This window comes from Symphodus melops, assembly GCF_947650265.1.
Source record: "Symphodus melops genome assembly, chromosome: 8".
Classification (NCBI taxonomy): domain Eukaryota; kingdom Metazoa; phylum Chordata; class Actinopteri; order Labriformes; family Labridae; genus Symphodus; species Symphodus melops.
In genome coordinates, this window is record NC_136698.1 from 27,804,494 (window position 1) to 27,826,979 (window position 22,486).

Below are 22,486 nucleotides of genomic sequence, written 5' to 3' on the forward strand. Positions count from 1 at the left end.
GTGTGTGTGTGTGTGTGTGTGTGTGTGTGTGTGTGTGTGTGTGTGTGTGTGTGTGTGTGTGTGTGTGTGTGTGTGTGTGTGTGTGTGTGTGTGTGTGTGCGCGCATCTAATTAGTGCAAATGATCTTGACTCCGCTCACACTCCTTAGTTTATCCATCAGATTCAACATGCTCACACTTTCAGACTCTTCCAAAGGCTCTGCATATATTCCTGTATATATTATATTATATTATGTTATGTTATCTAACTATCATAATGGGGGTCGTGTCTAGAATAATCCGTCAAGCAGCCTGGAGTGAAGCTCGAGTTCTCCTAAACATCCTGCCGATATCGGGAAGCTCTGACTGACATCAACAACACATCACGACATGACGTCACGACAGAGCGTCTGTAACAGTGACGTTGACGTGACGCTCTGCTAACGTCACCTTTTCTGACGTCACTTCTTTGTTATTTCTTTGTCCATTTGGCTCAACATGTCCATGTTTCAACCCCAAACTAAAAACCAACCCGCTGGTAACCACTGTGTGGACTCAGCAGCCTCCAGGTTAATTATAAACCAGTTACATTACTAATCCATGCAAGCGACCCGCAGTGTTTCAGTGTAACATCAGTTTTCATCTTTTCCACACTAAATGGAGCTTAATGATGACGGGTTATAACTGATCACTCCTTACTGTTTGGAGGCGTGTCTCTGTAGGGGGGGCGGAGACTTCTGTAGACTGTGCATTATTTATATTTATGTCTCATATCCTGCTATACAAGTCATACAGTGCAAATATTTGCATTTTTCTATTTTATATCCTGCTATAAATTACATCTCATACTGTGCAATAACTTTTTATAATTTAGCTTCAGTTTTATAATTTTTTATAATTAATTTTATACTTCTGAAACAGTTTACTGTCGTACTGTGTAATCTGATGTGTGTGTCGTATCCATTCAGATTTATTCTGCTGCTCACTGTAAACATATCCCACCTTACCTTAACGACAGTCACTGTTTATATTCTTGTTTTTAGATGTGTGCACTTTCAGGTGAAGCCAAGTAATCTCCTTGTACAATCTGTATAATGACAATAAAGGCTTTCTGTTCTGTTCCGTACGGAGGGGGCGTGGCCTATCAGCAGTTTGTTTTGGTTGTAACGCTGGTGCTCGAGGGCGACATCTGCTGGGTCAAAAAAAGTTTTGCATTCTCCCTTTAAGCTCAGTGTGAGGTCAGACTGTTGAGCCGCCTGTTTTAACTGTTTCATTGGACAGGAGAGCAAACATCCGAGTCACCATCGAGCTTCAGCAGACAACAAGTCCGGTCCATAAAAGGGTGCGTAACACTTAAACTCCTCCCCCTTTTCTTTTTACATACAAGTCTTTTTAATGGTTGCATTGTTGTGTTTAGATAAAGATGATTAATGGTTCCTTTGTGTTTCAGGACCTTCTAGTGAAACTCACCGATGATAAAGACCCTTACTTCCTGTTTAACCTTTTCGTGTCAGAAGAAGATTTTCAAAGGTAAGCGCCGGTCGGTTTGAACGTGGGACGCCAGACGACACGCTCTCTTGAACTTTAGCTGAGTTTTCTTTCTGTGTCGTTTCTCTGCAGTTTGAAAGTCCAGCAGGGACTCCTGATAGACTTTGCATCGTTTCCTCAGAAGTTTATCGACCTGCTAAATCTCTGCTATGCTGAACAAGAGTCGGACAACCCGAGGTACGAAGAACCCTGCTTGACCTCTCTCTCCTCAGCTAAAGGATGTTTCAGTTAGTCAGATGGAGCTGTAGCTTCAGTGTTTAGCCAGCTCTGCATGTGGTGGACACTGTAGCTTCAGTGTTTAGCCAGCTCTGCATGTGGTGGACACTGTAGCTTCAGTGTTTAGCCAGCTCTGCATGTGGTGGACACTGTAGCTTCAGTGTTTAGCCAGCTCTGCATGTGGTGGACACTGTAGCTTCAGTGTTTAGCCAGCTCTGCATGGGTCTGTAAAGCTTTCTGCGTTCTAACCTCTCTCCATGTTTCATCTCCAACATTGATCCTAGTTTGAGCAGCTTTCTGCTGCTGGAGCTTATTAGAAACATGCAGAGGCTTTTTAGCTCGGCTACAATCACTTCTATCTGAAGCAGTTCCACTGCCCGCTTCCATCGCTGCAACACCTGTTCACCTGATAACTGCTCTCATATCTGGCAAACCCAGGGGCGTCCAAAACGGCCTTCAAAGCCCCGCCTACCTTCTCTGGTCCAATCAGATCCAGAGCATTCAGGAGCAGAATCTAAAGTTAGAAGGAGGACATACTGGCTGCTGCATTGTTGTCAGAGAGAGAGGTCAGTTGTCATGTGCTGACTCTACCATGTCTTCTTCTTCTGCAGGTTTCTTCTGCAGTTATCGTGCCAGTCTCCGGCGCTCGCAGGCCCCGCCAACTTCAGCGTGGTAGAAACAAACGCATTCAAACACCTGAACCACTTGTTCTTACGGCTCGCCCAAGGCTCTGACAAAGACGTCAAAGACTACCTGGCCGTGTGCCTCTCCTCTCTGAAGGTCGCGTCCCCGGTCATAACTCGGAGGAATCGCACGCTCTGACTCTGCACAGTTTGTAAATGTGTGCCACGTGTTTGTTCCAGGCAGAAAAGCAAGGCCTTGAAATCAAGCTGCAGAAGACTGAAGAGGACCTGAGCAGGCAGCTGACTTATGCTCAGCAGGTGTGTTTTTATTTCTGGATCTTTGAAGGTGTTTAAAATGTTAAAACGAAGCGTGTCCTCTTTGAGGCCTGCAGAGATCTGCCTCGTTAAACTGTCGCAGACTTCATGGTGCAAAGCCTCAACCTGTCCTGAAGCTCGCTGCAGAGGTTTCATTCTCTTCTCTTTAGGACAACAAACCTGAAATAAGTGTTTCCTGTTTGAATTCTGCCCCGGTCTGATTTTTTTCTCCAAAACTCTCTCACACACACACACACACACACACACATACTCCTCACACTCACACACTCCTCACACACACTCCTCACACCTCACACACACGCACACACTCCTCACACACACGCACACACTCCTCACACACACACACGCACACACTCCTCACACACACACACACACACACTCCTCACACACACACGCTCCTCACACGCACTCCTCACACACACTCCTCTCTCTCACACACACACACGCACTCCTCTCTCTCACACACACACACACACACTCCTCGCACACACACTCCTCGCACACACACACGCACTCCTCTCTCACACACACACACTCAGGTCTGCAGAGTTGTTAGTAGGATGGAGCCTGAGACACACGCTCCTTCACATGTGTTTGACCTCTGACCTCCTGGAAACATTATGCTGATGTTGATGAGCGAGTGACAGTTCACCTGACGGCCAGGTGTTTTATCCTTTCAGCTAATTCACAAATGAAACAACAACAAAAAGGAAGTGTGTGTTTTATTTACAGAAAGTTTCAGGTGTGAGACGCTGAAAAAGAAGCTTTGCTAACGTGAACGGTGGCGTGTCATTGGCAGACTCTGACGGAGAAGACCAAAGAGTTGGACAAGCTGCGCTCGGAGTGGACGAGTCAGAGCAGCGATCTGTCGAGCCGTCACACGCAGGAGCTGCAGTCAGAGCGGGGAAAAGCTCAGGAGGTCAGAACACATCAGGCTGTGTGTTATGTTGAGCAGTAACTGCACTGAAGGGGTTAATAATGATGATGATGATGATGATGGTGGTCTTGCAGTATCAGAGCCGGCTCCAGCAGCAGATGGAGCAGCTCCGTCACGAGCTGGAGAGCGCTCACAAGCAGAGCAGCCAGCAGCTTCAGGGCCGACTGACGGAGCTGGAGACGTCGTGCCGGGAGCTGACGGAGAGGAAGTACAAGAACGAGTCCGTCATCCGAGACCTGAAGATCAAACTGGTGGGAGCAGAAGAGGTAGGAGTCCTAAACCTCCTTCCGTGTGGAGCCTCAAACAAGCGAGCGAGTTAAGTGACAGTCAGCTGTTTGGGGAATTGTTCACGCCGTCATCCATTCTTTTACATCCTTTAAAAAAAAAAATTAAAAAAAAAAAATAGATTCTTCTAACCTCTAACTGGCGTGAGGCGGACCGAACGCTCTGCTCTCTTTAAAATACGCTGCAGGCACACGTGAAGCTGGAAAAGCTTAGATCCATCCAGGCGGGCAGTCAGATTTTCAAAATAAAACAGAATATCCAGACGGGCACCGAGTGAGCAACAAGTCATCCTCAGACACACGAAGCAGCGTGTCGACCATGTCGCTCTGTTTACAAACGGGCAGCAAACACACGCTAACTTTGAGCTTCCTCAGATCCACGTGTGATGGAAATCTCTCGCTCGTCATTGGTTAAAAACGTGTGTGTGTGTGTTCAAACAGTTTTAAAGCTGGAGATGTACTTTAACAGAAGCTTTTGCTCTCACTGAAAGAAGGATTATTGATTATTGACCGGCTGTGTTTCAGGAGTGCCAGCGCTCGAAGCAGCAGCTTCTGTCTCTGCGGAGGGAGAACAGCACGCTGGACAGCGAGGTGCACGAGAAGGAGCGCCTGGTGAGCCAGCTGCAGATGAGAGCGGCCGTCCTGGAACAAGAGCTCAAAGACAAGGAGCAGCTGATGCGTCGAACCAAAGAGGTGCTGGAGGCCACTCAGCAGCAGAAGGTGAGAGCTGCAGCCGAGTCGTCATCAGACACCAGACACGACGCCACTCTGAAGATAGCAGCGCTAAAGATCGAAGAGAACACCATATAAGGAAATCAACAGCTTCAGTGTTAGCATTGGTTGTGTTGCACAATGTGTATAATATTTATTTTCAGGTTAATTTGACCATGAACAGACGAAGCAGTAAAGGGTCATTACAAACCTCCATGAAAAACAAAGAGCAGCGTCACATACAAACAAGAAGCTCCTCCAATAATCATTGTTATACTGCAGCTTTAGGCCCCGCCTCCACTTAGCCTGTCTCCATGACAACAGTCTGTGTGACCCACACGGCTCCGTTACGTTTTACTGCACGTTTGATCTATTTCTGGTCAGACGTGGAGCGAAGAGGATGAGGGTACAAGGTGAACATCTGTAGACGGGGATTTTGGAAAAGAGCGCCAGTGACGTCGACCAGCGGCTTTCTGAAAAATGTAAAGATGTTCAACTCAAGAAAAATAAAACTTAGGACTCTCTCTCTCTCTCCTCCATTGAAAAGGACTGAACAAAGAACGCCGGGTGGACCCGGGTGCGGCCTCACGGTTTGATTCAGTTATTTATTTTGCTGTTGATTTTATTTTGTAGGAGTCGGTTGAAGAAAATGCAGAAAGCAAAGAACATCACATCAGAAAACTTGAAGCCACGGTGAAGTCGTTGTCGGAGGAGCTGATCAAGGTGACGCTGCATGCAGGAAGTGACCTCACCCAAACCTCTATCTGCTCTCATCACACTACAAACAGTTAGCATCATAAATGAGTCAAGAAAAACTAGCCACGCCCCTTTTTCTGCTAAACAAGCAGAGCAGTAAATGACTCTACATGAAACCAAAGAGAGTCAACAGCAGATTTCTCACCTTCCGGCGTGTTCCCCTGTGTGTCCAGGCTAATGGGATCATTAAGAAGCTGCAGGGCGAGGTTCGAGGCCTGGTCGGGAAACTAAAGATCAAAAACACTGTGACGGTGTCCCAGGAGAAGGTCCTCCAGGAAACGTCCGAGAAACTTCAAAACGTTGAAAAAAGTCTGCGATCAGCTGAGCAGCAGCTGTCGAGCAAAGACGAGCAGGTAAGAGATCACGTCTTTGTTTCTGCACTGAGCCAATCACAGCTGACATTCAAGTGTAAACAGACCCTGACCCCACAGCCCCAAGCTGTGGTTCGTGGACCCCTGGAGGTCCTGGGACCCCTGGAGATCCTGGGGACCCCTGGAGGTCCTGGGACCCCTGGAGGTCCTGGGACCCTTGGAGGTCCTGGGGACCCGTGGAGATCCTGGGGACCTTTGGAGGTCCTGGGGTCCTTTGGAGGTCCTGGGGACCCTTTGAGGTCCTGGGGACCCTTGGAGGTCCTGGGACCTTTGGAGGTCCTGGGGACCCTTGGAGGTCCTGGGGACCCTTGGAGGTCCTGCGACCTTTGGAGGTCCTGGGGACCCTTGGAGATCCTGGGACCCCTGGAGATCCTGGGGACCCTTTGAGGTCCTGGGACCTTTGGACCTTGGAGGTCCTGGGGACCCCTGGAGGTCCTGGGACCTTTGGAGGTCCTGGGACCCCTGGAGGTCCTGGGACCCTTGGAGGTCCTGGGACCTTTGGACCTTGGAGGTCCTGGGGACCCCTGGAGGTCCTGGGACCCCTGGAGGTAACTGGGGGGACCCCTGGAGGTCCCGGGACCCTTGGAGGTCCTGGGGACCCCACTTTGAGAATCACTGCTCTGATGGATAAGCTTCGGTTGGTGGGCTCAAAGCACCATCTTTACTTTTCACCTTCAATGTGAATGTTGTGCTGGCTGTCACTGGGGGACACGACCTGCTGACCTGATCTGATATGAAGTCGATAAGATATCAATATCATTTCTGTGTTTCAGGTTTGCAAACTGAAGGATCAGTTGGAGACGACGGTTCAGAAGCTAAATGAGAGCAAAGAGGTGTTAAAAACCAACGAGAACGGTGAGGAGCTTTGTCTCTCTCCTGCTGTGGGAGATGGACAGATCATCAGCGCGTATCTGAGATATAACTAGCAGACACTGCTGGTCACTGGATCCTCTTATTGTTGGGCTCAAATGGAAATATTTATTATTTATGGTTAAAAATGCAAAAGAGCCAAACATTTATATTTCAGAGGTTTTTGTTTATTGGACTTATTAGATATGATGTTAGATGATATTTGGTTTGATTACATTATGGAGCCATGTTAAGAGCATCAAGCTAGGTGGACACGGGGTCTTACATAGCACAGTATCATGTTTGGATGGATGATGTTGGAGGTCATAAGACAACAAAGTCTGATAATTGTTTTTTTTTTTCTCCCTCCTCTGATTTCAGTCATAAGTTGGTTAAACAAGCAGCTGAACGAGAAACAGCTGATCAGAAAGACGGCGTCTCCTGAACCTTCAGAGACTCCGTCAGGACTGAAGGTAGGTGACCCGCTCTGACAGCAGCTGGACTGCTCCTGGACTTAGAAGTGTGGGCTCCACATGCTCTGTAGTCTGTGTAGCAGTTACACTTCCTGTTTCAGCTGAGACCACATGGGGCAGCCGTGTTTCCTTTTGTGAGGCCGGCTGCTTGGACTGTGGCGTGCACGGTTGCAAAGGGCGTGAAAAGTTTCCAGTAAATTTGCAGAAACTGTCCATGGGAAGTTAGGCTTGGGAATTCCAAGTCGAAAAGTTTCCATAGAAATTTCATGTCATTTTATCGAACTGTATCATATCTGTGCATAAATATAAACCGTTTTGTCTTGAGCAGGACTCCCTGCACATTTTTATATTATCCCATAATATCATCCAAACGTTCTTCCCTTCATGTCGTCCACGGGCTGACATGCGTGGCTTCAGTAGTCCTGGTCCAGGGTTCTAGAAATCATCTGTGCATGTGATGGAGGCATGCACGCTGCATGTAGGGGGCGTGGCCTGTCAGGGGGTGTGGCCTTAACAGCCCTTCAGTAAGCAGTGTGCTCTGTGCATGTGATGGAGGAATATCATGTTCAAGTCTACATGCATGAAATCTGGTTGTTTTACTCAACATAATGCTAAAATACATTTTCCTGAACTATATTTAAGTTTCCTGTTTTGTTCCCGAATTTAATAAATTCCCGGTTAATTCCCATGGAAAGTTTCCAACTTTGAAATGTCCTGGACTTTTGCAACCCGAGTGCCGTATGAATGGATGACGTACATTTGAATGTTACTTGATGTAACCTCTGACGTCACACAGTGAGACGAGCTCATGTCTTCTGACCTCCATGTTTCTGTCTTTGCAGGCGCACTTTTATCCTCATTCGGGGAAACCGGCTGTGTTTTCTGTCGGGCCTGTTGACGTCTCTCCTGCTGATCAGAGATCTGCACAGCCAGCCTACAGACACACGTCAGTGTTTACCTTTTCTCTCTTCTGCAGCGTAAAGTGAGGGAACGATCAACATATATACACGTCAGTCTGAATAAGAATTAGCTCTCTCACACTGATACATTTCCGATCTTAAACACAATGGTCCTCATTCACACGTGCACACCTTCTGCTCCGTCGGGCGGCAGGCGTCCTGCCTCACTGGATCTGTGCACACGTCACAGGACAAATCTGTGTCATGTACACGAAACACGTGCAGACGTCACGTCTCTGAAGATTTGTTGATCGGTGCATTTTTTGACCTAATGTTGATAAAGTGATGCAAAATAAGTCTTTTATTTTGAAATTCTTCTGAGATTGCTTTTGAGCTTGGCGTCCTTGGCTGTGGAGACATTTTGATTGACATGTTTGTTCTGCTTGTCCTCAGTGTGGACTCTGCTGGTCTGGATTCAAAGTACTTTGAGAGGAGGGAAGACAGCATTCCCGTCTACGGACTGCCATCTAATCTGCACACGGGTAAGAAGTGTGTGATCGATGACGAGGACTCTTTATAGAAAAGGCATCACATGATTCTTTAGGCAGAAAGTGTGGTGATATGAAGGCTTTAATATCGTGTCATTCTCCTTCTTTTCAGAGATTCCTCAGCGGACAAAGCCGGCTGTAGCTTCTGCGTATTTCTCCGCGTGAAGCAGCAGCTCATGTAACGAACACGGCAGAAAGACTTAAGTCCACATGGTCACATGTGACTTGTGTTTTAAAGTCGACTAACCGATCCTCTTTGAGATTAAAGCTGTTATAATAAAGGTTTGAATGTTATTTAATAGAATTAAATCGTCCTGTAAAATCAGTTTGTGTTTGTTGTAGTCTTTCAATAAAGCTGTGTATTCTTTTTAATAAACCTTCTGTCCTGATTGATGTTCACTGACTTCATCCACTTTCAATAAGTGTTTCAGTCACAATGTAGGAACTACATGTTTTTAGTAGAGCCGTCATTTTAACGCGTTAAATAGATTAATTACACTGCAAATCAACTTGTTATAAATAATGACAAGATTCATTATAGCACATTTGTATAAAAAATTCTATGTAAATTTTACCCAGAAACTATAGACTAAGAAATGCACATTTTAAACTTGACCCATAGAAGGACCCCTACTTGTCAGTGGCACATCACTTCAAACATGCCTTGCTAGCCAAACCAAACAAAGCAGGACTGAGGTGAAAATGTTGCGTTGTGATTATGCAATAAAAACGTAGAATTCATAAATTTGAACGTTTTGAGAGTCATACGATTAAAGGGCATATGAATTGAAATGTCATTATGAAAAGAACTTTTCAACAAACTATTCAATCACTGGATTTAAAATCTCTTAGTGCATTTATTTTATTAGTTGTGCGCTACAGTTTTGTAATGTCATGAAATTTGAGTTCTTTATTTGGGGACCTTAAACATGAGATTAAAATAATATACATTTTATTTAATGGCACCTTTCAAGCCACCCAAGGTCACCTTACAGTGGATAAAAGCAGTACATTAGGTTAAAACCAAACATAAAACAAACAAGACAGGTGTAGTGTGAAGTGAACAGTTACAGTGAGTGTGCCAGTTTAAACAGGTGGGTTTTGAGTTGGGATTTAAAGGTGGAGATGGACTCTGACTGTCTTATGTGGGGGGGAGGGAGTTCCAAAGTCTGGGTGCCGAGCAGCTGAAGGCTCGGGCACCCATGGTACTGAGGCATGGTGTGGGGATGACTAGCAGTCCAGCAGGAGTTGAGCGGAGGGTGCGTGAGGGGTTGTAGTGATGGAGGAGGTCGCAGAGGTAAGTGGGGGCCAGGTGGTGAAGAGCTTTGTAAGTGAGGAGGAGGTTTTTGTAGTCGATGCGATATTGTACAGGGAGCCAGTGATGTTCGATGAGAATGGGGGTGATGTGATCAGATGATTTGGTGCGAGTGATGATCCGGGCGGCAGAGTTCTGGATGAGTTGCAGTCTGTTGATGAGTTTGGCGGGGAGTCCAGTGAGGAGGGCATTGCAATAGTCGATGCGGGAAGTGACAAATGAGTGAACTAGGATTTCGGTGCTGGACTGGGACAGTGATGGGCGGAGTCTGGAAATGTTACGGAGGTGGAAAAAGGCAGTCCGGGTGATGTTTCTAATGTGGGGAGCAAATGAGAGGGTGCTGTCCAGAATGACGCCGAGGCTTTTGACTTGGGGGGATAATGGTACAGGGAAACCGTCGATGATGATGGATGGTACTGGGGTGTGTTGTGAGTTGGTGAGGGTGGGTTTGGAACCGATGAGCAGGGCCTCGGTTTTGTTGCCGTTGAGTTTTAGGAAGTTCCTGCTCATCCAGTTCCGAATGTCTTCCATGCAGGTGATGAGGGAGGTGGGAGGGGTGGCGGCAGTGTGTTTGGAGGAGATGTAGACCTGTGTGTCGTCGGCGTAACAGTGAAAGTGGATCCCATGGTGGCGGAGGATTGTGCCCAGGGGGAGAAGGTAGATGATGAAGAGTAATGGACCCAAGACTGACCCCTGGGGAACACCCAGTGAAACACCCGAACACCCAGACTTGTGGTCCCTTATTTGCACAAATTGTTGGCGGTCAGTGAGGTATGATGTAAAGCGGAGTCCAGCACCAGTGATCCCAATGCCAGCCAGGCGGTCCAGGAGTAATGTGTGGGAAATAGTGTTGAATGCTGCGCTGAGGTCGAGGAGGATGAGTATGGTCAGAAGTACGGAGTCAGCTGCACAGAGGAGGTCGTTAGTGATTTTGACTAGGGCTGTTTCAGTGCTGTGTTTTGGACGGAAACCGGATTGGAAGGGTTCATGGAGGTTGTTTGTGTTGAGGTGGGACTGTAGTTGAGCGGCAACCACCCTTTCAAGTGTTTTGGAGATGAAGGGGAGGTTGGAGATGGGCCGGTAGAGGTTGAGGTCAGTTGGGTCAGCGCCGGGTTTTTTCAGGATGGGAGTGATAGCAGCTAGTTTGAGAGTGGGGGGTACAATGCCAGTGGTGAGGGAGGAGTTAATTATATTGGTGATCATCTGAGAAATGGATGGCAGACAGGCTTTGACGAGGGAGGTGGGAAGAGGCTTAAGCTGGCAGGTGGTGGTTTTAGCTTTGCGGGTGAGTTCAGAGATGGTGTGATCCGATACTGGGGTGAAGTCAGAGAGGCAGCTGATGAGAGGTTGGCCAGCAGTGATCATCCAAGTTGGATCGTTTGAGGAGATGCAGGATGAGGCCAGTTGTTGGTGAATGGTAGTGATTTTTGAGTTGAAGAAGTCCAGGAAAGCAGTGCACTGATCGGTGGATATGTCTGGTTGGAGGATTTTAGGAGGCTGAATTAGGTGGCTGACCATTGCAAAGAGGACTCCGTTGCTGCCAGTACCATGTTGATGAGGTTGGAATAGTATGAAGATTTGGCAGTAGCAAGCGCATTCTTGTAGTGATGCAGGTGGTCAGAGTACATTTGGCTGTGAACGGTGAGCCCGTTTTTTTGTACAGTCACTCCAGTCGACGACCTGTGGCTTTGAGCTGGCGTAGGGCAGGGGTGAACCAGGGAGCAGTGTGATTGAAGGAGACTGAGCGGGTTTTCAGAGGAGCCATGGTCTGAAGGGCAGTGGAGAGACAGTTGTTGTAGTGGGTCACCAGGTCAGAAGGGGAAGATGCTAGGGGAGGGCTGGGGTAGGAGCTGATCAGGGTGGAGAGATTTGTGGTGTTGATATGATCGATGTTTCTGAAGGAGATGGTCCGTTGTTCATTGACTTTGTGAAGCTGGGTGTGAATGTCAAAAAGTACAGCTTTGTGGTCAGTAATGGGGAAGTCCATGATGTCAAGGTTGGTGGGGGTGATGTCAGTGCAGCAGATTAAGTCCATTATGTGGCCTTTGTTATGAGTTGGGAGCTTTACATGTGTGATTCAGAGACAGTCCAGGAGTGATGTGAAGTCGTTAGCAAAGGTGTTGGACGGATTGTCGATGTGTATGTTGAAATCGCCGAGGAGGATAACAGTGGGGGACATGGCACAAACATGATTAGAGTTGATGGTGAAAAAAGTGGCAGAGGGATAGTTGGCTGTGTTGTGGGGGGAGAAAAGGCGGCATGATGGGCCTTCGAGGTGCGGGTGGTACTCACTGGCAGACGGGCGGTCAAGTCTGTGTGGTGTTGTTGCGCTGGGGCACGTATCTTACCAGCAGTAAAGGGCACCCTAGAGCTTGGATAGAAAGGAGCTTCAGAGCTTCTTCTCATCACGGCCTCCTTCAGCAATTGGCGGCGGTCAGAGAAGGAAGATTTGACTGTTGGAGCAGGTGAAGGCAGTGGTGCGTGCTCGTCCAAGGGAGGAAAATCCTGCATGCTCAGGATGTTGAAGCGGTTGGCAAGTGGTATAGCTGGGTGAGGGGAAAGGGAAGACGGAGGCTTGGCACGGTGTTTAGCTCTACTGGCTATGGACCAACGATCCCGCGGACGCGGCGTAGAGCTCATGGGGCTCACAACTTCAGCTATCCCATTGCTTGGTGGCGTCTCTGTGGATCTCTCACAGGGAGCAGACCCGGCTCTCGATTTTTGCTTCGCTCCCATGTAAAGCCATGGATCCTCTGGTACAGCTGACCTAGTCTCAAGCTCAGGAACGTCAGCGGTCGTGGAGCCTGACCATGGCACAGTGTGCTGAATACATTACAAACCCTGTAGTTAGGTTTTGTTAATCGACTGACAGCACTAGTTTTTAGGCTTCTGTTATACTGAATTTTGTTCCTTATGGGTTTGATATCGTTTCTGGTTATCAGTGGGCGTGGTTCCCTTTATTTTTACCCGTGTGTTTGGGGTGGTGGGAGGCTAGACGAAGGGTGAGTGCGTTTGGAAGTTTTCTGTTGACTGTCTTCATAAATAATAGTTATTCTCTTTGGACGGTTTAGAAATATATTTTCCCGTTTTGTATAAATCTGCAACTTTGGAATTTTTAAAGGAGTCAAACTCACAGATACAAACTCACTAAACCACTGCAACACTTCACATCTCAAACCACCACGAGGCACATGAGACTTTAAACCATCTTTTAATATTCAGGTCAAGACCGAGACAGTGAGGGTTTGAGACTGGAAGGCAACGGTGGAGTGTCGTTAAGATTTCCACCGATGTGGGGAGGGTATTTTTACGCATTTGTGAACCCCCCATAATGCTGTCACACACATCTGAGAAAATGTGTTTCACCCAGGCGCACCGAGGTACAAGGCCAGCCTCAGATGCGATGGAAAAAAAAAATTCTGCAAAAAGCCGATTGACACAGTCTGGTTTATTTGGACCTTTATTTGTAGAACCCTGTAAGGATTCTTACACAGTAACAGACTTTTGAAACCTCATCAACAAAGTTCATGACTAAGGCCAGTCGCAAATCGGGTGGAACTCTTGCGCGTGACTTTCATGGCAGTGGTGGAAAGGTGGATGGGAGTCTAAGGGGGGTCCTGTAGTACCATTAGTTGGTGGTGCAGGAGGTTCAGCAGGGAAGACTGAAAGAGGCTGCTCACAAACCGGCTCCAGCTCACCAGGGACGAGGGGAGTGGTGTCCTGTTGAGCACAGAGATAATATCCAATGATTTTGTACATGGAGTTGCAGTATGAATTCGTACATGTAGAGCAGGAAGTTGAAAAAGCTTCCACTGAATCTGAGCATAGATAACTTTATTACACTCACCAATGCAGGATAGAATTCACACTGAAGAGGCCCAACTCCGATTGGTTTGGAGTAAGATGATTTACAGACTGCATGTTTCTTTGAAAGGAGGAAAAAAGTTAATGACATGATAAACTCTAAGCCGTTTATATGCCAACTTGTTCATCACCCCACATCATGCCTTCTGTTAAAATATAATGTTTACACAGTATGGTCATCATTTTCTGAACATCTGAGTTTTACTTACAGCTCTGTTGGGACAAAGGGCTTTGCAGGACGAAGGAAGTACTGTGGAATTCATTGAGCAGTTTGACTCAACCAGGGCAATCTCAAGGCGGTACATGTCCAGCCCAGTGATGTTCTGAGAATGAGAAAATACTGTATTAACACTGAGAATCCTAACTTGGATTGAAAAACCCTGGTAAATGATTTGTCGAGTTGTGACACATGGTTTTTAGAAGCTGCGATTGGTTAAGCAAACAGAAGTTGTGGAAATGTAAACATCGTCACTCATTGTGTAATTATGAACATTAACATCTGTGTGATCATTTGTAAGACATGCTTTAAAAAACTTGTTCACTTGTGCAGCAGTTTCTTCACCTGCTGATCGTTACATCAGCAGGTAAAGAGTCTGAATCAGTGATTGGATGCACCTGTGGAGGTAACCACATGGAGAAACTCTACAGTCATGCTCGAAGTCAAATTAAGATGGATTGAAGTGAACTTAGAGTGGAAATCATAATTAAAATAGCCAACAATTGTCTCATTACTCCTACTTAGGAGGCTTTTTAAATCCGGCCCTTGGTATTTAGAGTTAGCATACATTGAGCCTTCACCCTGAGATGATCTCACTTAGAGAAGAACTGTAAAGACCAGAGTCAGGCATGCAGGTGAAAGTCAACATGTATAATACTGAGAGGTTCTCTGACCCCACGTTTAATTCGTCCCACTTCTTGAAGGATAAAGTAGTTCTGGTTGGTGTTCTTGTTGAATTCTGTCACAGCTTCTTGTACAGCATGTAAACCTCCTTCATCAGTAAGTGAAATGAGAGCAGGACAGTCAGGGCAGATCATGGCCAGTTCTGGATTAGAGACTCCTACAAACACAAAATGAATTATTAAGAGCCGGCTGTTTGACGGTGCCACAGAGAAGAAGAGTCCAAATCATGACAGTCGAGCACTTCAACATATGTACAGCTTTTCTTAGTTGTAATTTAAAATGAATGTTTCAGGTTTTCAGTAAATGCATTAACTCCTTTGACCAGATCATGACATCCAGTCAAACAAAAAACAGGGATGTTTCAAACATTCCCATGTTTGGATGTTTGGCAGTAGGATTGGATACATGCACCCACCTCTTTGCGTTTCACATGAATAACTGATGACTTGGGCATCACTGTCTTTTACAGTCATCTTTACAGCGCAGCTGGACATCACAGCCTACAAGGAAACAGATTAGATAACTCATATTCCCATGGCAGGAGACATTTACAAACACGGTCCACATTTAGCTGGAGATGAATTTGATGTATGCGTTATAAAGAGAGCTGTCTATTAACATATGCTGGATTTGGTTTTGCGCTTACCCCATCAGCCATTCCACTAAACTCACAGTCCTCAAAGTGTTCGGGGTTGACCACATGACATTGCGTCTCTCCAAGGCTCAACTTTAGAGTAATAGTGCAACCTTTGTCTGTCTGGAAACAATTTAAATGAAGACGTTTAATATAAAGCAAGAGAGTCGAATAATGACTTAGCGTTACCTCCTGATAGTTTATTGATTAGAAAAAAAACATATGTGCACTCGAGGTAAAAGGTAAAGTCTACCTCCAAAGGTAAAACAGCATCAATAAAATACATTAAGTCTCCTGAACTGAAATGGTTTAATCAAAATCACAACATTGGTAACATTTAGAAAGTAGGTATGTGCAGAAACTGCAGATTTCTTCTTCTCATACCTTTGTCATTTGATGGTCTTCGATCTCAAGGAGTCTGAATTTGTAGCCATGAATATGACGCATGTTGATGTTGTGCATTGCCAACCGGGCCGCTTCACTAGCATTTTCAGAAGTGCATGTTACTGGCTGTAAAGGAGCAGAGCTGCAAAGCATCACCACTGAGGACAGCAGCACCAGAGTGGAAAAACCCTTCATGTTGCAGAGGAGAGACGTAACAAACGGCTGCAGCCAGGGACATTAAATAGACCTACTCTGATTGGTCCTGATTGGTCTGCCCATTACTAACCTGTAGTTTGATGTGGCCTGCAGGTTGAGCTGAGGAAGGATTCATTAGGCCAATGAAGAGCACCTGGCTCACTGGCTCTGATGCAGCCGAGCTGTACTTTGCAAATATTGTCAACAAAGAGGATACCAGTTTCTTTTTTACATGTTCCAACTTTTGGATGGTTGTTTTTAGAAATTGCATTTGCAACTCACTACAAAAATCCATCAAGCTGATTAACCAGATTGCAAAGATATCAGACTGTGCAATAAATTGAACAAAATCCACAACTCTCCCATTTTGTGAAGGGGACTGAACTACTTCACCCTAAAATGTGCCAACTCCATGACTTTATCAAATCATGTGCTGTGGTTCCCCATGGAATTTTAACTGTCCTTCCTGTAACCCTTTAAGCAGAAAACCTGTCAGATTCCAATACTGAGCAAGTCCAAAAAACTGGTACTTAACATAGCTCATGTTTCACAAGTACTTTACTTTTTTCAGGCGAGTGTTTTTAATTGTGTTTTATGCGCCAACACCACAATCCACTTTCAAAAGTACATTCCCTGATCAGGAATCGAACCCAGGTCGCGGCGGTGAGCGCCAAAGTTTATTGTAGTCAGATTCCTCCTATATTTTGGATACAGCAGAAATGGTTCCAAATTCTGATACTAACCTCGACTGTTTTTCTCCAATTAACCTCTCCAAATTAAATTCGATTATTTCTGCGTCTATACCGTCAACCTGTCTTTTCGATCCAATCCCAACCAAGCTGTTTAAGGAAGTCTTTCTCCTAGTTAGCAGCTTCATACTAGATATGATCAATATATCTTTAGCGGCAGGTTATGTACCCCAGTCATTTAAAGTAGCTGTAATTAAACCGCTCCTTAAAAAGCCTACTCTTGATTCAGGAACTCTAGCTAACTATAGACCTATATCTAACCTTCCTTTTATCTCCAAGATCTTAGAGAAAGTGGGAGCTAATCAGTTGTCCGATTTTCTCCACAACAACAGCTTGTTTGAGGAGTTCCAGTCGGGATTTAGAGCTTACCATAGCACTGAAACTGCACTAGTTAGAGTAATAAATGATCTTCTGTTAGCCTCAGACAGGGGACTTCTATCTGTGCTTGTCCTGTTAGGTCTTAGTGCTGCTTCTGACACCATCGACCATCAGATCCTGTTACAGAGACTAGAACAATGACTTGGAGTTACAGGGACTAGAACAATGACTTGGAGTTACAGGGACTGCTTTAAGTTGGTTTAGATCCTATTTATCAGACAGACCTCAGTTTGTGCATGTTCATGATGAGTCCTCTATGTACACCAAAGTTAGCCATGGAGTGCCTCAAGGATCAGTGCTTGGTCCGATTTTATTTACATTATATATGCTTCCTCTAGGTAGTATTATGAGAAAACACTCCATAAACTTTCATTGCTATGCAGACGATACTCAGCTCTACATAGCAATGAAGTACCTGTAACAGAGAGTGGCGAGTTCATTAAGCGGGTTTGGTCTTTGTCTATGTTTTTCAGCAGAAGGTGAAATTTAATTTGAACAACTCTGACTGGTTAGTTGACATGTTTACGCCCAAGTATTTCATGTTATCAACAGGTAATGGAGTTGGCACATTTTGGGATGAAGTAGTTCAGTCCCCTTCACAAAATGGGAGAATTGAAAGAAACTGGTGTCCTCTTTGTTGACAATATTTTCAAAGTACATAAAGTTGCTGCATTAAAACAGCTCGGCTGCATCAGAGCCAGTGAGCCAGGTGCTCTTCATTGGCCTAATGAATCCTTCCTCAACTCACTCTGCAGGCCACATCAAACTACAGGTTATTAATGGGCAGACCAATCAGGACCAATCAGAGTAGGTCTATTTAATGTCCCTGGCTGCAGCCGTTTGTTACGTCTCTCCTCTGCAACATGAAGGGTTTTTCCACTCTGGTGCTGCTGTCCTCAGTGGTGATGCTTTGCAGCTCTGCTCCTTTACAGCCAGTAACATGCAGTCCTCAAAATGCCAATGACGCGGCCCGGTTGGCAATGCACAATATCAACATGCGTCATATTCATGGCTACAAATTCAGACTCCTTGAGATTGAAGACCATCAAATGACAAAGGTATGGGAAGAAGAAATCTGCACTTTCTGCACATATTTACATATTAACCAGTTCAGCTGACTTCATGCATTTTATTCACGCTGTTTTACCTTTTGTGTTTTGGCTTTACCTTTTAGCTCATGAGTGCACATAAGTTTTTCTAAAAAACTATCAGGAGGTAACGCTAAGTTATTATTTGACTCTCTTGCTTTATATTAAAAGTCTCCATTTAAATTGCTTCCAGACAGACACAGGTTGCAACATTGAGCTGAAGTTGAAACTGAGAGAGACAGCATGCCATGTGGTCAACCCCAAACACTTTGAGGACTGTGAGTTTAGTAGAATGACCGATGGGGTAAGTGCAAAAACAAATCCAGCATTTATTAACAGACAGCTAAATGTGGACAGAGTTTGGGAATGTGAGGTATCAAATGTTATCTGTTTCCTTGCAGTCAGTGACGTCCAGCTGCACTGTAAAGATGACTGTAAAAGACAGTGATGCCCAAGTCATCAGTTATTCATGTGAAACGCGAAGAGGTGGGTGCATGTATCCAGTCCTACTGCCAAACATGGGAATGTTTGCAACATCCCTGTTTTTTGTTTGACTTGACGTCATTATCTGGTTTAAGAAGTGAATTGGTAAGTTGGTTACGTGTAATAGTCGAAGTGTGCAGTGATTTAGAAACGGCAACTGTAAGAAACTACACAAGATGAACAATTTCGCTCTATCAATCAGTACAGTAGCAGCGAGACACAACAGGAAGTGCTATACGCTCATTGTAGTATGTCAACCTCAAAAATATGGCTCCATTTTTCTGGGAGCTCTCTTAGCTTCCTCGAGACTGTTGATGAGGATGGCCTTCCCCCCATCCCATCCCACCCTTCTTTCTGCATCCCATTTTCAAGCCCAGCACAGTTTAGCAGATGGCTGTTCCATCATGAGCCCGGGTCTGCTGAAGAGTTCTGCCTGTTAAAGGGAAGATTTTTCTTCTATGACTGATGAGTTGGGCTCTTGTAATATAGCCATAAGTAAGGTCCTTTACCTGCTTTTGTAACGTGTCTCGATAACTCCTTTTATGACTTGACGCTATACAAATAAAGATTGCTTGAAATGTTGAAGTGCTCGACTGTCATGATTTGGACTCTTCTTCTCTGTGGCACCGTCAAACGGCCGGCTCATAATCCATTTTGTGTTTGTAGGAGTCTCTAATCCACAACTGGGCATGGTCTGCCCTGACTGTCCTGCTCTCATTTCACTTACTGATGAAGGAGGTTTACATGCTGTACAAGAAGCTGTGAAAGAATTCAACAAGATAACCACCAACCAGAACTACTTTATCCTTCAAGAAGTGGGACGAATGAAATATGGGGTCAGAGAACCTCTCAGTATTATACATGTTGACTTTCACCTGCATGCCTGACTCTGGTCTTTACAGTTATTCTCTAAGTGTGATCATGTCAGGGTGAAGGCTCAATGTATGCTAACTCTAAATGCCACGGGCCGGATTTAAGAAGCCTCCTGGGTTCTAGGAGTTACTAGAAAATTATAAACTCTTTAGATTTTTTATTTTTTATTTATCTTAATACTTTTCCACATTTTTTTTGTTTAACCAATCACAGCTTCTGAACCCATGTTATAAATGCCTCCTTTACAAGGGTTTTTCAAGCTAAGTTAAGAGTCTCATGTTTGTGAATATGGTGTTCTCGTTCTCAGTACATCATGGACAGGGGCATGTACTACTTCCCTGAGATTGCCCTGGTTGAGTCAAACTGCCCAATGTTTTCCAGAATAGTTCCTTCAGCATGCAATGCCCGCTGCCCCAACAGAGCTGTAAGTAAAACTCAAATGTTCAGATCATTATTTCAAATGATGGCCGTGCTGTGTGCAGAATTTAAAATATATTTCAAAAGAAGGCAGGAGGTTGGGTGATTAAGTTGATGCTCCTGTTTCTGACTCAAATATAATATTATACGTTTGGATTTGCATTGATCATTCAGCAGTATGACGTCATCTGTCAGAGCGGTGCACTCAGTGGTTTTATGGGAGGATAATGAAGCAGCTTAGAGTTGTTTATCATGTCATTAACTGTTTTCCTCCTTTCAAAGAAACATGCAGTCTGTAAATCATCTTACTCCAAACCAAACGGCGTTGGGCATCTTGAGTGTGAATTCTATCCTGCATTGGTGAGTGTAATAAAGTTATCTATGATCCGATTCAGTGGAAGCTTTTTCAACTTCCTGCTCTACATTTATGAATTCATACTGCAACTCTATGTACAAAATCATTGGATATTATCTCTGTGCTCAACAGGACACCACTCCCCTCGTCCCTGGTGAGCTGGAGCCGGTTTGTGAGCAGCCTCTTTCAGTCTTCCCTGCTGGCCCCCCTGCACCACCACCCAATGCTGGTGTGAAAGGAGGAAGACCCCCCCTTAAACCCCCTTCTCCCTTTCCACCACTGCCATGAGAGTCACGAGCAAGAGTTCCACCCTATTTGCGACTGGCCTTAGTCGTGAACTTTGTTGTTTGAGACTTCAAAAGTCTGTTACTGTAAGAAACTCCTGACCTGACAGGGTTCTACAAATAAAGATCCAAATAAACCACCCTGTGTCAATCAGCTTTTTGCAGATATATTTTTTATAATCAGCTCCTACAGAGGGAACTCTGACAGTCAAGCATTTTCTCTGGTATGTTTCTGGAATTCAAATGAAACCAGTGTTTAAAAAAAAAAAAAAATATATATTGCTTTCTAACTTAAATGTGGGTAACCTTCTGACGCACAAAATCAAATCCATGCAGTCCTTTGTTTGAGTCTTACAACACAGGAAAAATGTTTTTTTACATATCCTCTCCTTGTGGTAAAATATTAAGTCTCCAGCAGCCATTTTTTTTCCATTGGCCATGCAGATGGGTTACCATAGCAGCTTAAAGATGAACTTGTCAGCAGACCCTGTGGAAGAAAGTAGGGCTCATTGGATTTAAAGAGACACACACCAAAACAAAACGTTCTGAGAGCTGGTTTCTCCAGGGTCAAACCTCTGCTGCTTCTATTTGAACTTATGGAAAATTTTACTTCACGTGTACTATGAGCACTATTTTTCTTCACGTGTACTATGTGCACTATTTTACTTCACGTGTACTATGTGCACTATTTTACTTCACGTGTACTATGTGCACTATTTTACTTCACGTGTACTATGAGCACTATTTTACTTCACGTGTACTATGTGCACTATTTTACTTCACGTGTACTATGAGCACTATTTTACTTCATGTGTACTATGTGCACTATTTTACTTCACGTGTACTATGTGCACTATTTTACTTCACGTGTGCTATGTGCACTATTTTACTTCACGTGTACTATGAGCACTATTTTACTTCACGTGTACTATGTGCACTATTTTACTTCACGTGTACTATGTGCACTATTTTACTTCACGTGTACTATGAGCACTATTTTACTTCACGTGTACTATGAGCACTATTTTACTTCACGTGTACTATGTGCACTATTTTACTTCACGTGTACTATGAGCACTATTTTACTTCACGTGTACTATGTGCACTATTTTACTTCACGTGTACTATGAGCACTATTTTACTTCATGTGTGCTATGTGCACTAGTTTACTTCACGTGTACTATGTGCACTATTTTACTTCACGTGTACTATGTGCACTAGTTTACTTCATGTGTGCTATGTGCACTAGTTTACTTCACGTGTACTATGTGCACTATTTTACTTCACGTGTACTATGTGCACTATTTTACTTCACGTGTACTATGTGCACTATTTTACTTCACGTGTACTATGAGCACTATTTTACTTCACGTGTACTATGTGCACTAGTTTACTTCACGTGTACTATGTGCACTAGTTTACTTCACGTGTACTATGTGCACTTTTACTTCACGTGTACTATGTGCACTAGTTTACTTCACGTGTACTATGTGCACTATTTTACTTCACATGTACTATGTGCACTAGTTTACTTCACGTGTACTGTGCACTAGTTTACTCCACGTGTACTATGTGCACTATTTTACTTCACATGTACTATGTGCACTATTTTACTTCACGTGTACTGTGCACTAGTTTACTCCACGTGTACTATGTGCACTATTTTACTTCACGTGTACTGTGCACTAGTTTACTCCACGTGTACTATGTGCACTATTTTACTTCACGTGTACTGTGCACTAGTTTACTCCACGTGTACTATGAGCAGTATTTTACTTTACGTGTACTATGTGCACTAGTTTACTTCACGTGTACTATGAGCACTAGTTTACTTCACGTGTACTATGAGCACTAGTTTACTTCACGTGTACTATGTGCACTAGTTTACTTCACGTGTACTATGAGCACTAGTTTACTTCACGTGTACTATGAGCACTAGTTTACTTCACGTGTACTATGAGCACTATTTTACTTCACGTGTACTATGAGCACTATTTTACTTCGTGCTGTACAAATGAAAAAAATCTTTACAATTTG

General features: G+C 44.6%; 4 protein-coding genes across 4 annotated transcripts in view; 2 read left to right on the forward strand and 2 right to left on the reverse strand.

The window, feature by feature from the left end:
• sass6 (SAS-6 centriolar assembly protein) overlaps positions 1–8,905 on the forward strand; it is a 9,385-nt gene extending 480 nt beyond the window's left edge. The window contains exons 2-16 of the mRNA XM_079350365.1: positions 1,260–1,320; positions 1,429–1,508; positions 1,599–1,703; positions 2,354–2,522; positions 2,606–2,683; positions 3,501–3,620; positions 3,713–3,904; positions 4,448–4,642; positions 5,267–5,356; positions 5,563–5,742; positions 6,534–6,615; positions 6,991–7,082; positions 7,925–8,028; positions 8,435–8,523; positions 8,642–8,905. Coding sequence (XP_079206491.1) covers positions 1,260–1,320; positions 1,429–1,508; positions 1,599–1,703; positions 2,354–2,522; positions 2,606–2,683; positions 3,501–3,620; positions 3,713–3,904; positions 4,448–4,642; positions 5,267–5,356; positions 5,563–5,742; positions 6,534–6,615; positions 6,991–7,082; positions 7,925–8,028; positions 8,435–8,523; positions 8,642–8,694 — 1,690 coding nt within the window. The 3' untranslated portion in view covers positions 8,695–8,905. The remainder of the gene's footprint in view (positions 1–1,259; positions 1,321–1,428; positions 1,509–1,598; positions 1,704–2,353; positions 2,523–2,605; positions 2,684–3,500; positions 3,621–3,712; positions 3,905–4,447; positions 4,643–5,266; positions 5,357–5,562; positions 5,743–6,533; positions 6,616–6,990; positions 7,083–7,924; positions 8,029–8,434; positions 8,524–8,641) is intronic.
• A 4,133-nt stretch (positions 8,906–13,038) lies between these two features.
• Positions 13,039–22,486, reverse strand: part of LOC306828003 (alpha-2-HS-glycoprotein-like) — a 38,227-nt gene continuing 28,779 nt past the window's right edge. Inside the window, exon 8 of the mRNA XM_079350162.1 lies at positions 13,039–13,263. The gene's annotated coding sequence lies outside the window, so the exon portion shown is untranslated. The remainder of the gene's footprint in view (positions 13,264–22,486) is intronic.
• LOC306828000 (alpha-2-HS-glycoprotein-like) lies at positions 13,276–15,851 on the reverse strand. The gene is made up of 7 exons (XM_079350159.1): positions 15,628–15,851; positions 15,256–15,366; positions 15,025–15,109; positions 14,600–14,766; positions 13,918–14,031; positions 13,692–13,769; positions 13,276–13,564 (listed from the first exon to the last, which is right to left on the reverse strand). The coding sequence occupies exons 1-7, from the start codon at positions 15,820–15,822 to the stop codon at positions 13,376–13,378; spliced, it is 939 nt and encodes a 312-aa protein (XP_079206285.1). The 5' UTR covers positions 15,823–15,851; the 3' UTR covers positions 13,276–13,375.
• Positions 17,774–20,587, forward strand: LOC306828007 (alpha-2-HS-glycoprotein-like). Its single transcript, XM_079350167.1, has 7 exons — positions 17,774–18,007; positions 18,231–18,341; positions 18,439–18,523; positions 19,187–19,356; positions 19,701–19,817; positions 20,093–20,170; positions 20,298–20,587. Exons 1-7 carry the CDS (start codon positions 17,813–17,815, stop codon positions 20,451–20,453), a joined length of 912 nt encoding a protein of 303 aa, XP_079206293.1. The 5' UTR covers positions 17,774–17,812; the 3' UTR covers positions 20,454–20,587.

Bases quoted from the DNA above. Each gene is read 5' to 3' on its own strand.
- LOC306828000 (XM_079350159.1), bottom strand. From the start codon at position 15,822: ATGAAGGGTTTTTCCACTCTGGTGCTGCTGTCCTCAGTGGTGATGCTT. The intron at 15,110-15,255 runs GTAAGCGCAAAA...GTTTCCTTGTAG, and splicing joins TTAGTGGAATGGCTGATGGG to GCTGTGATGTCCAGCTGCGC. The intron at 14,767-15,024 runs GTGGGTGCATGT...TTGTGTTTGTAG, and splicing joins TTCATGTGAAACGCAAAGAG to GAGTCTCTAATCCAGAACTG.
- LOC306828007 (XM_079350167.1), top strand. From the start codon at position 17,813: ATGAAGGGTTTTTCCACTCTGGTGCTGCTGTCCTCAGTGGTGATGCTT. The intron at 18,342-18,438 runs GTAAGTGCAAAA...GTTTCCTTGCAG, and splicing joins TTAGTAGAATGACCGATGGG to TCAGTGACGTCCAGCTGCAC. The intron at 19,357-19,700 runs GTCAGAGAACCT...TCTCGTTCTCAG, and splicing joins TGGGACGAATGAAATATGGG to TACATCATGGACAGGGGCAT.